Below are 13,247 nucleotides of genomic sequence, written 5' to 3' on the forward strand. Positions count from 1 at the left end.
ATTCTTGTAATTGTTTATAAGCTGATATCATGAGCATAGCTTAAACATGGAATCGGAGCTTGAACATGGAAATCGGGCCCTGGATTGGTTGATGGTAACATCGGCATGCAGACATCAACCTACGAACTAGTCTTGTTTACGTCATGAAATGTATCGTACATCACGCTTCATTGTTTATTAGCAAGTACCCATGCATAATTTTAAAAGCTTTGAAATTAAATTCATGTAAAATTCCATATGTGCGTTTTATAACCACAAACGAAGTTTTCAGGTGTTGGAAGGCCAGCAGAGTCAATGCAAATAAACATTCATCCAAAAAATTCTGCAGGTGGTGGGTGGCATCTAGCTTGCCGTTGTGGGCGTGTCTTCTTGGGCATTTCACTTTTTGGGGGGGATGGTGGGGGCATCTGGGGCGGGGCGGGGGCAGGCGCGGTTCTAGAACCAATATTTGTTTGGGGGGGGGGGGGCTAGCACGGTGGATCCAGAATTTGTTCAGAGAGGCGTGCTGAAATGTTGACCGGTTATTTTTTCCAGACACTTAGGCCTCCGAAAATCAAGGGGGGGGGGGGGGGGTTCATGCCATATTTTCAATGGCGAGCGCCAATAAAATCCTAAAATCATTTACACTATATTAACTAATGCACCCTTGTCACGGCTATTTCTTCTTTAGGGGGAGACCGTTCGCATGTTCATCACAATCCTTCTTTTTGCTAATGCAATTAGTTTTTTTACGGAATTTATTTGGGAGGGGGGGCTAAACAATTTTTTTGGGGGGACTACAGCCCCCTAGCCCCCCCCCCCCCGCCCGTAGAACCGCGCCTGGGCGGGGTCACTGGGAATTGGGAGCGAATGGGGGGCATGTGCCCACTAGCCCCCCCCCCCCCCCCGCTCCCCCCCCTCTCCCTGGCCGGGGGGGGGGGGCACCAGCCAAGAGCAATCGGCTACCCTGCACAGATGCCATCGAAACACCTTCTACACCATCCTTCAAAGAAAGTCTGAAAATATACATGCCAGCACGTCTTGGGAGGGGGGGGGGGCTTAAAAGGTAGAATATGCAGGGGCGTAGCAAGGTCATTTTTTTTGGAGTAAACATTTCTTTAAAAGGGCACCGTTGCACATCCGCGCTGAAATGTAGACACTTAGGGGGGGGGGGCCTCTGGTAGATTATCTTCATGATGGGGGGCGCTGTTTGAAACAGATGATTATGCCAACTAACAGACAATATATGGCGCTTTTCAGGACGACACATGCGCAAAATAAAAAAAGGCTGTCGGAACGACCATTGCCACATAAAGAACACGACTTTATGGTTAAAAAGGGCACTTGTTAGGAAAAAATGGGGCACTTGTTAAAAAAAGGGGGGCACTCGTTAAAGATTAAAAAACGCTGGTGAAAAAAAGGGCACTTGAATGGAAAGGGCAGTCTTTTCAAAATATTGGGGGGGGGGGGGGTAAATAGCTTTAGTAACTCAAGCTCCAGTGCTTATCGCATTTGAGAATTGGAGCTGGAGTTACTCAAGTTAGGGGGTTACCCCCCCCCCCCCCCCCACCCCTCAATGCTGGCATCGACAATTAGTCCTTGGGCTGTGGGGGTACCAGTGGGCCCCCAGGACCCACCGCCACCGATATTTTTTTTAATCCTTGGCATGTCCCCAGTAGGAAAAAAAATGTTAACAGTGAACATTTAGGGATGCACTCTCTCAGAAGGCCACTTATTGGAACCGCCTTTGATTGAGCTTAGACGCATTTTCTATAGCACTAGGGTTGGAAGGGGAACAAACAAAACGACATAACCTGAGCAGACCTTGACCGATCTTAATCAAACTCAGCACATGTATTCTCCATGAATAGGTCTTTTGAAAAATATATTTGGTTGTCATGGAAACCAACTATAGAATGTGCTACAGTCAAACGAAATATATATACACGTTTATTTTGAAAATTTTCCGAAATATTGCTCATCGTAAACATTACAGCTTATTTTTCGTCTTGAAGGCCTATTAAATCATAAAACAGTTATGATTATCACACCTCTGTGGAGCTAATTTGAGAGTTAGGTCTTGGGAAATTCTAAATTACATTTTTAATAAGTTAAACACCGTCCTGCTGAGCCAGGTTCTGGTATTCTTAGCCTTTGGGTTGGTGGGTGTCAGGTCAATCTCCCAGATTCATGCACATACCTTTATCAATCTTGGTTAAGCTTGACATGGTTGGTATATGTTCATATATTTATCTTTCTAAAATGCCTTGAATCGTCAGGAAAACCGACTATAGAGGGCTCTATACCCAGATATTATGTTATATGAGTTTGCAGTCTTAGTGGCAGTTAAATAAGGCCAAAAAAAAAATATTCGGTCTCTGGTCAGACCAAAGTTCCGGAATTGACGCGGCCACGCGGCTTTTTTTTTTTTTTTTTTTTTTTTGCTTTTTTCTTTTTCTTCAAGCTGAGATTGCACAGACAAGGTGGGGTACTATTTTGCTTTTTTGGTGTCCTCATGTACATTGGTGTCCTCCATAATTTGCCTTGGTGCTTTCGATCATTTGCCTTGGTGCAATTTCCCATTCCTTGGTGCTCTTTGATAAAAAAATGAGGAGGTGCGGAAATAGAGGGCGCTGTTGGAGCTACCGCGGAACATTTTGGAAAAAAAAAAGATCGACGGGCATGATTAAAATCGACGCGCGCGCTGACCAGAGACCGACCTATTTTTTTTTTTTTTCGGTGACAGATTGAATGTTCTATTCCACTCGGCTTCGCCTCGTGGAATAGAACATTCAATCTGTCACCTCATGAAATTATTCTTACCATCGCACTCACAAACATTCGTTATTTGTATATTGTTTATTCCCCTTCTGCTAAGAAAATGCAAGCTCAATCACTTAAAGTGGCTTCCCTGAGAGAGTGCATCCTCAGTTGAATTTCAATGTTAACATCTTTTTTTTCCTACTGGGGACATGCCACTGATCGGTGGCGATGCGTTGGGGGGGGGGGGGGGGGGGGGGGGGGTGCACTGGGACCCCCTCATAGACTACGACTATAATGAATGTGTGAAGGTCCGTCTTGCTCCCTGTGTGAATCTTTTATCAACAAAACATTCATTATGCAGCGCCAGACTAAACTTCAATTGACTCAACGACGCGACGTACGAGTACGAGTGCGCGTACTCATTCAGAAAAACGTGCGAAATGAGTAATGTAAGTGACAGCAAGTCTTCTGATAGCTACGGCCCGAAGTGGCTTGTAGAGAAAGCCCAGAAATGTTTGAAAAATGACCCAGACTCTGCCAAAGCTTTGCTCATCACGGCCAGAACTTTACACCCTCAGGATTTTGGAGTTCAGGTAGGGCCTTCGATTTGATATTTTGTGCACGACTGCACCTTACCCAGTTATGATATTACAATAAGACTGACTAGTCGACAAGTTAACAAAAATACAAAACTATGAACATTTAATATCCTGCTGGTATATCCTGATGCCACTTTCTTTCTCCATAAACATGTTATATAACCCCAATGATGGACAAGTATTTCCAATATGTTGAAAGAAAAACTTTTTTTTTTTAACTCGTAGTCGTAAATGCTTCCAAAAAGTTCCAGTTTTGTTTAGACTGTAGACATGTATGATGTAAGAAAATATTTCTTACTGTAGATGCCATATGCCACTTTCTTGTTGTATTTTTTGTTTTCTTTTGTATTCATGTGGCGTTCGTGTATCTATGGGCCCGGTTCCTATAGGGGACAAAATCCACTTTTAATTTTTTGACCTACCAAACTTTAAGTAGTTTGCAACATTAAAAACATGCATGTATGTCAGGGCAGGGCAGGGCAGGGCAAAACAGGGCAGGGTTTAGAGTTTTTGAGGTAAATTTGGGGGTAAAATGACGATGACAACGACAAAACGCAACACGAAAATAAAGATGGTGATCACCGCGCGATGTACCATGAATGCGCAAAGCACGCTGAATCGTACGGCACCAACCTCAAACTGTGTAGGAACCCCAAGAAACTGTTCAAAAATTGCAAAAAAGGTGTCATTACATTGAGAGAAGTCTGCTTTAGCTTGAAAAGGTCGTTTAAAAAACACCCTTGACTCTAATTTGATCGAAACTAAACAGGGGCCATACACTACACAATCACCATTCATTTGGTTTGTCTTGATTTGTTATTATTTTTAAGTTTTTAAATACATTGACAACATTTGTTTTGCTTTTTGGTTGTTATTGTTTGTTGTGTTTTTGTTTTGGGTTTTTTTCATTTATTTTTCAACATAGATTTTAACAACTTTTCAAATACTTTGCTGTCCCAGATTTGTGGGGACGTATTTGTTTCAGTGATTGGCCATTACCAAAGATAATTATGATATAGAAAGAGTGAGAATGTCAGGATACTGGATTCTTTCCTGGAATTCTTATGTGCTATTGATTGTCAAGAACCAGGCTCTTAGTCTTGTAAACATACTCTTTGTTAGGCCAAAAAAAAAATAAGTCGGTCTCTGGTCAGCGCGTGCGTCGATTTTAATCATGCGCGTCGATCTTTTTTTTTTTCAAAATGTTCCGCGGTAGCTCCAACAGTGCCCTCTATTTCCGCACCTCCTCAATTTTTTTTTACCAACGAGCACCAAGGAATGGGAAATTGCACCAAGGCAAATGATCGAAAGCACCAAGGCAAATTATGGAGGACACTTGAATTGAATGTACATGAGGACACCAAAAATGCAAATTGTACCCACCTTGTCTGTACAATCCAAGCTTGAAGAAGAAAAAAAAAAAGCCAAAAAAAAAAAAAAAAAGCCGCATGGCCGCGTCAATTCCGGAACTTTGGTCTGACCAGAGACTGAATTTTTTTTTTTTGGCCTTAACATGAGTAATGGTGAGTGGACATTTAGGTTGACAATAACTCAGATCCCGAAATGTACCAAGTTACTTCTTGACTTAAATTTCACAAAAAGATCCCACGGTGCTTAAGCTTCCAGCTGCAATTATTCATAGGTGCACTTGACATGTCCAGTTTCAAGAAATGTAAACTCCTGCATATTTGCAGGCTGTATATCATTATCATTTATAATCCTTTTTTTTCTCTCTTCAGTTTGAAGCATATTGCATTGAGAAGTCTGTGAGAAACACACGCCCAGCATCCTTGCTGCTTCTGGAAATGTAAGTCCATTCAGTGTAATGAAGTTGGAATACACTATCACTGAATTAAACCGTGGATCCTCTACACAAGGATAAACAACTCATGTGAGCATGTATACAAAATGTACGGAACGGATCGTCTACATGCGTGAAATGCCGCATCCACGCATAGAACGTTGCATAGAACATGTAGAACAATGCGTGCGCATGAAATTTACCACTGAAAGACTGCAGTTGCACCGAGTCTCGCGTACGCACACACACGAGGCTAGTAAGAAATCGGGTTGGATGATGCCGCATGTGTTCTTAAAGACAAGGCGCGCATGCATTTTGTTAACACTGGAAGGATGCTCAGTAGCCTGGTGTGCGTGCATACTACCTGAGTGCCACTGTCGCCGAATTAGTCTGCAGGCACTTCCTGCCTTGTCTTGGCATTATCTACAAAAAAATAACAACCACCAAAAGCCCGCTTTTTTGTAGCCTCATAGTTTTCAATCCCATATTTTAAAATTTGCCTTGCCTTGTCCTTTCTTGCATCCACAAGCAACTGTGTGGTTTAGATTTCAAGAGAAATGAACGTTTTCCTCTGCTCACACACAGGTTTGAGCAATTTAAGCAGGAAGCTGCACTATGGAAGGAACTACAGATTGTAACAAGTGCCCTAAAGTCTCACACCGAAGATGAATATGGACTATTCCTACAGGGTATTTAAGTCTATCCTGATAAGTGATTGTAGTAATATTTGGAAAATAGCAGTGTGTGATTATTTTTTACTAGTTAGTAGATTAAATTTATAGATCATATTTAGTATATCGATTTTTTTTTATGTTTAACTAAAAAAAGAAAAAAAACAGACAAAGTTGTTGGCCCTCCAAGGCAATGCTGAAGTACTGGTACATGTATAACACAAGGTTGGAATTCATTGCAGGTCTCTGTTTCTTTTCTACCATCTCATTTGACGTGAGGTTTTTTATTTACTTCAAATGTCTTATTTGTTGTTTCTTTACTCATGTTTTTGTTTGCAGAGGTATTTGCATCATTGCCAGACAAAGCTCAATTTGATGTTTTGCTTCTCAGTGCAGGTATTATCCCCCCCCAACAAAAAATTTTGGTTGGGCAAACCAACCCTTTTTGCCCCCCCCCCCCCAAGTTGACTCAGCTCTTTACTTTTACTCATCCTCACAAACAATGGACCGTGCAGAAACTTGTCACCAAAAGGTGGGTCTACCCAAATGCTGGAGTCCTGGAGCAACCCATTCTAGTCTGATGCTTAATTGTATGTTGTATGTAAGCTTGTAGTAAAATTGGTACTAGAAGATCACCTGAAAATGAACTGTAGAATAAAGTCAATAGATGCAAGTGAAGACTTTTCAAGGAAAAAAAATTGAGTTCAGAATGTCACATGACTGGCCTTTTAAAGTGTGCTTTCTGAGCCATAATTTGTCAGAATAAGAATTTAATAATATAATAATAGGACTAGCCCTGAAGGAGTGCAACCCTTCCCTATTTTTGTGTCTAATATCATCACCGCACATTTTTCCTAGGGGAAGGGGGCGGGGGGTATGGCGATTGATGTCTAAGGATGCATTGACACCAATTTCACAAAAATCAGATGTAGCATCTCTTCTGCCCCCCCCCCCCCACGAAGCCCCTTACTAAACCACCTTTGCTCTTTTAAGGTTCAGTTGTGTAATTTTTTTTCAACATTCATTTGCTACAGATCACTGTAACAACATCCTGGAGAAGTGTCAGCTGAAACTCTTACTCATCAATCGATTCCCTGATGCGATTGCAGAACACGGCGTGAGTTGAAAATCACTGGCATTCCTAAAATCATGGCGATAGTCTGTGATAAGAAGGCAGACATGAAGGGCCATTTCAAGTCCTTTTTGAGGGTGGGGGAGGGGTTCTGATGACTCTAAAGTCAGGGCAAGTAACAAACACCAGTTCCCTTTGTGTAGTTAAGAAGATGAGAATTTTAGTTACTTGAAAACAGATTTCAATGAGGGGTTAATAGTAATAATAAACATTATTGATGAACTGTTTAAAGGTGTTTGAAAGTGCTCTCTACTGTGTGAATAATATGTTTTAACATACTAGGATGTTGGTAAATGACAGTCTAAAGCATCCTGTAAAGTCATGGCACCATGTGTGAAGTCATTTTCAAGAAAAGTGGTATTTTGTATAAATTTCCAACGGTGGTCGGCCGACTTTTTCAACTACTGCTCCAAATTTACCATTTTTTTTTCAATTCAAATTTTGTTTGCTATTGGTTACATGTTCATGAAGGGGTGCAGGCCAGTTAGACTCGTTCCATTACCTTACAATTTTTCGGTATCTATAAATTGATCCATTTCATCTTTAGTGGAGTCAAGGAACCAGACTACATGAACATTTTTGTTTTTCTTGGTTTTTTCAGTATTTTCGAACACAAAACTTCAAACATGTCAGTGTAACAATATTTGATCTGTTATACTTACCCCTCAAAATAGAGCATTTCTGAAAATGACAGCAAAAGCCTGTGATGTACATTCTCTTTAACTGGGTTTTGAATGCATTTACCGAGGGTGAGTCTTAGATATGCAGGTGGAGCGTAAAGTGTGGGTACAGCCCCGGCAAATGCCTGCTGATCATAACGAGTGTTGGTACTTGGGTAAGTGGAAGGGTTAGCTGTTGGGACACAATTACAAGAAAAGGTTCATACAGTAATTGTCTCACTAGGTGCCCCTTGTTGATATGCTGCTGGATGCAGAGAAGAATGAGGGTGAGAAGCTAGCAACCAACCGCTTCCGCCGTGTCATGGGTGAGTAGTGCTTCGTCAATGTCAAATTCATTGTTAACTCTTTCAGTGCCAAAGTCGTACATGTACGAGGTATATTTGTTAGTTCGACAGTGCCAACCTCGTACATGTACGAGGTAATATTCGTACTTAAAATCGCCAAACCTTGTACATGTACAAGGTAGAGTAAGCATGTTATCACAAGGGGGCACTCTCGCTCTTTCTAATAATATCATTTTCATTCAGGTAAGACCTGTATTTATTGTTTAATTCGAGTTCTTGCGAGAGGGCGCAGCACTGACACTCGTATTTTCTGCAAATGGTGCGGAATTCCCCTGTGTGCAGGACAGTGTTTCAGGGTGTATCACTATGTACGTGACAACTATTGACTTTCCAATATATCAAGGATATACCAGAGAGCAAACACAACAAATTTAGTGAGTGAAACTTATTTACTTTTTTTTTTACAGAATTTTGAACAATTACAAAAAACGCTCGAAGTTGGGCACTTCAGGGTTAAACTTTTCAAATTTCACGGGCACTGAAAGAGTTAAATGTTGAAATTTATTTGCGTGATTTTGACTAGCTGACCTATAAGGAGGATTCAGAGCAGTCAACACCTAAAGACTCTATACTGTTTAATCTTTTTAACTTTGATTTTTGTTTCATATGCAAAACACTTCTTTTCTAGTATGATCATAATTGCTAAAGACCAATTTTTGTGTCTCTCCTCTTGCTTTTATTAGGCTCCTAGATTGAGTTTGCGTCAATTTTTTTGTCAAATTCTGTACTTTGAATCCAGAGCCAGTGACTCTTAACATTGTTTATGTCTTCAGTAGACCGGTCCCATGAGTCCCAGCTCACGGCACACGCTGGTAACAAAAGATGTGCCTGTCCAGTGCTACACTATATGTTCAACGTGAGGGCATCATGCACAAACCACACATGTTGGCATTTTGCCAGACCTCAATCATGGCTGTGATTGGTCATTACATGAGGGGGGGGGGGGGGCGGGGCTTATCGCATCTTTCTATTGACTAAAGTGCAAAAGATAAAGTCAAATTTAGTCTGAGTTGATATCAAACAAACCGATAGCAATGCCCCTATTTATGGTCTCAAATGTAGCTTTTGACTTTACCAAAGACACAAATGCAACATGCTTATTTGTACCATCCACAGTTTGCGAAGTTCTCCCCATAATCTGTGCCAGCAAGAAAGTCAACTGCCAGCCTAAGCAGTACCACAAGTGGCTGCAGAAATCCGTGGAGTTCTACACGAATTATGCCACCCAGCCCGCTTGGAAGCAAGCCGATCAGAAGGGGGCCAAGGGGCCTGTTACTCCCCTAATGTCCCCCCAGGCAGGCAAGGGGCAAGGCTTTGGGTTTGGGGAGCTGACTCAACCGTGGGAGAGGCTGCATCAACTACTGGTGATGATTGCTGAGAAGTGTGGATGGGACGCAAAGTTTGTGCCTGATGAGGAAAGGTGAAATCTTACGTTCCAATTCCTGTTGAAAACAGGAATACAAATTTGACTATAAAATTTGCCATTAATACATTCATTGAACCATTACTCCGTGAGTTGAAATGTTGGCCTGTTGGTCAGATATTCCAGTACCCTCCACACAGGGTGCATTGGAAGGTGTTTGTTTACTTATCTGACCGTTTCAATCCGTGGCATGTGCATCGTCTTTAAGGAAATATTTTTTGTTTTTTTATTGGGACAGAGTAGAGCAAAGGGAATTCATAACTGAGAGAACTGACTTGATTTGTGTTTCTGTCCAGAAATATTTTGACTAATTTGCTCTTCATGGGAGCAACATTTGCAGTTGATAGTGGCTGAACTCATATCAGCATTCTGAGCCACTCGAACAACCTATGTCTCTGTTAACTTCTCATTGCAGTCAACCTGTCAAATAACGTCATTCGTTTTACTAATCTTCAGGCCAGTCACAGGGAACTGGCAACATACAGCATCAATGCGCATAACAGTCGGGCTAAAGCCACTGATGATGCAACTAAAGGTTCTAGCTCTTGAAAGCCTGTCTCTTTGTAACCTTTAAGATGCAAGCATAGATGTCAGTGATCACTCTAGTTAGTCTAAGGCCACTTCTAAAAAGGTCATCATTCTTTAATCTGCAGGCCATTTACAGTAAACTGGCTGCATATCAATGAGCATTACAGCCGGGCCAAGACAAGTGAAGCTGCTAACATCAGAAAGCCTGTCTTCTACTCAACGATGGTCTTGTTTCTTCAGGCTGTCCATGGCTTCATGAGTGCCGTTGATCCTGAACAGTTTACAGGTGAATTGAAAATATATTCCATACAAAATGGGAGTAGAGCTTTCTTTTGAAAGAGAAACCACTCAGTTGCTCGGACTGGATACCAGACTAGAACGTTGTCTGCCATTCATCAATATGAAGTCTGTGTTTTTAACCCATAAGAAAGAACTTAATTATAGATTATATAGAAGTGGAAATCAATCTGGAATTGGTCCGTTTCCCTGATTGTCAATGCTTTCCTCTTGGGGGCTAGTCGAAACTTTGAATAAAATTGTACCTGCCCTGACATTAACAATCTTTAAGAAGTTCTTATTTGTTGATTCTTGAAATCCAGGCTCAAGCCCCAGCTCGTCCCATCAGCCATTGCTGGTCCTTCTGGAAGACCTAGAATGTAAGCGCAGAGTCAAGAAACATCACAAGCATGCTCATAAAAAGAGAAAATTAGATGGCGGAGAAAAAGAGGTAAGTGTTTTATGTCAGCCATGCTGTGTTGCATTTATGGAGCCTATACATTCAAACATCAATATGCAGTGCACATGTCCATTTACCCAAGTTCTGTGGAATCTGTGCACAAGTACCCCCTCAACGGTTTGAAAGGGAGAGTTGGGGGAGACCACTGGCCGATTAGTGCTGTGCCAGATATTTGAGTGGAGTGCCGTGGCCTCGTTGTTAAGGGCATTGGATTCGTGGTCTGTGGGTAGAGCTGCAGGTTGTGGGTTCGAGTCCAGCCTGGGGTCATGGTGCGTGTGCCCTTGGGCAAGGCACTTTGTCACTCATTGCTTCACTCCACCCAGGAGTAAATGGGTATCTGTGAGGGCAGAGATGCTAATTAAGACTGATTTAAGCTGCTTTGCACTGAAATGGCAGCATCCAGCCGTATACTCCCCAGGGAGCTGAGATGGTATTTGAAATGCTTCATTGGCCCAATGAGCAGGGGTAATAATGATGTAGCGCCTTGAGCACCAGTCCTGGTGGATACGTGTGCTTTATAAATACCCACTATTATTATTATTGTTAATATAATTATTGAATATTTGAATATTTGTTTTTTGGATTGAAATATTGAGAGGTGAAATTCAATCAAATAAATAGGGGGGAAAAGTTAAATTGAATTCTGAAAGCTTATTCCAAGTTGTTGCCAGACTCTTAAAGGCAGCTGATGCATATGCTCAACAATAAAACATAGAATCCATCCCAGAATATGGAAATAGATTTTTGAGGAATAAAATTCATGAATGTGCAAAATTAGCATTGTTTTTAATGATATATTGTCGTAAACTATGATGAAGTCTCCATGGCATAACAGAATATTCAAATATTTTGATGGAATGGAAGGTCAAATATTCAGTCATGGCCAATGGCGCTTGATGCTCAAGCAAAGACACTGCGGATTTCGGCACAGTCAGAATAAAATTAGCTGTGCTCATGTACCATGGCTCCCATGGCCTCCCTGAGGATCTACCAGTTACACAAATAAACAAAAAAACCTTCAAAGAAAATACTAAAACAAACAAGCACACAAAGAACAGACAGACAACTGGTGCAATCAATGGACAAACAACTGAAAAAAGCAAACCCATTACGACTCATGGAGAAGGACTGCACATCATAAAAATGTAGAAATAGACACATGACACTCGTACTAAAATGTCATTGGTGTGTTTAAAAAAATTAGCAGTGATTTGAAAATTTGCTTGGGTTTTTCTTCCAAGACCTCGAGGTAAGGTTTCTTTAGTATAAGTCTGTGCAGTTGTACAAGAGCATTTAAGAATAAATCTTCTATTATTGCCATAGTGAGGGACACTGCACTAACTTCAAGTGTTTATTGCAGACTTTGAGGCAGGTTTTACCTCTTAATGTGATATTGACTCTTAGTTTATGCATTTGTCATTTTGCTAGAATATAGCTTGGTAGTTTGCTACTCTGTGCTTGTTGCCCTAGCAAGGAAATTTCCTCCGCCCCCCTCCCCTATTGCCAATATTTCTTAAACATAATGAAGTAGTTTTTATCTACATCTCATGATGTTAATACAAGACTACAAGGCAATTTACTGCATCTATCTGTATTGTTAGAAGAGAGTCTGGCCATTTGTTTGCCATCTTAATTTTTAATGAAAATGAGACAGTGGAAAAGGCCCCTTCAGCAAATGGTTACATGATTGCTGCTGGTTTTCATCAATATTGTTTACAAGATTCTGTAGTTGAAGTGTCTGTATTGTTTGAATGGCAGTGACAGTAAAACAAGGAAAAGACAATAGGGCACTTTTTCATCTAACAGCGATGTTGTTACAACAGAGAGAGGCAGCGTGTTCACTGTCGTTCAGTTATTGTCACAATACACTGAGGCAGCTTGCCATCTCAGTCTTCTGAAATCGTTTATGGGTCCTCTATTGTTGCAGACAGGATATTAATTTTTCTTTTAGAGAAATTTCTCATTTGTACAGTAAAACCTTTAAGGACAGAAAAGAGGCTTCCTTTCATCAAATTGTTGAACGCTTGCAGAAAGTTTTCATCCATATTATTACAATATTCCGTAGCAAGGTTCTGTATTGTTCATGTGGCAATAAAAGTGTAGCGAGGAAAATTGTCCAAACTGCCAATATTTATCGATGACAATGGAGCACTTTTCATACCACAGAGCAAGGAAACGTGTTCACGGTTGTTCAGTTATTGTCACAATACACTGAGGCAGTTTTCCATCTCGGTCTGCTGAATTGTTAATTGGCCCCTATTGTTGAAGACAGGAAATTAACTTTCCAGTGAGATTTCTTGTTATTGGAATCAACATCAGCGTTTACTGGTGACTTGTTTATTCTTTGAAGCCCCATCGCTCGTTGCCTACCCACAGATAGACATATTGACTAAATTGGTGCTGTCCTCATTTCATCATTTGACTGCTTAGAATTCAGTCGTGTCACAGACTGTCTTCAACACCATGTACAACTGTAGCATGTTTGCTTGGTGGTTTCTTAAAGTACTTGGCTGCTAAATTGTCATCATTGACTGAAAAGCTTTGGATCACATCACAGGCTTTCGCCCTGATGCTGTTGTGCAAGGACTGTT

At 41.1% G+C, this 13,247-nt stretch overlaps 1 protein-coding gene across 1 annotated transcript; it reads left to right on the forward strand.

Moving 5' to 3' along the window:
- The first annotated feature begins 3,087 nt into the window (after nt 1–3,087).
- Nucleotides 3,088–13,239, forward strand: LOC119741173 (integrator complex subunit 10-like). Its single transcript, XM_038216880.1, has 10 exons — nt 3,088–3,335; nt 5,081–5,148; nt 5,728–5,831; nt 6,153–6,209; nt 6,848–6,930; nt 7,849–7,930; nt 9,086–9,389; nt 10,046–10,206; nt 10,520–10,647; nt 13,087–13,239. Exons 1-10 carry the CDS (start codon nt 3,183–3,185, stop codon nt 13,171–13,173), a joined length of 1,227 nt encoding a protein of 408 aa, XP_038072808.1. The 5' UTR covers nt 3,088–3,182; the 3' UTR covers nt 13,174–13,239.
- The last annotated feature ends 8 nt before the right edge of the window (nt 13,240–13,247 follow it).

This window comes from Patiria miniata, unplaced genomic scaffold (assembly GCF_015706575.1).
Source record: "Patiria miniata isolate m_02_andy unplaced genomic scaffold, ASM1570657v1 HiC_scaffold_5, whole genome shotgun sequence".
NCBI classification, from domain to species: Eukaryota; Metazoa; Echinodermata; class Asteroidea; order Valvatida; family Asterinidae; genus Patiria; species Patiria miniata.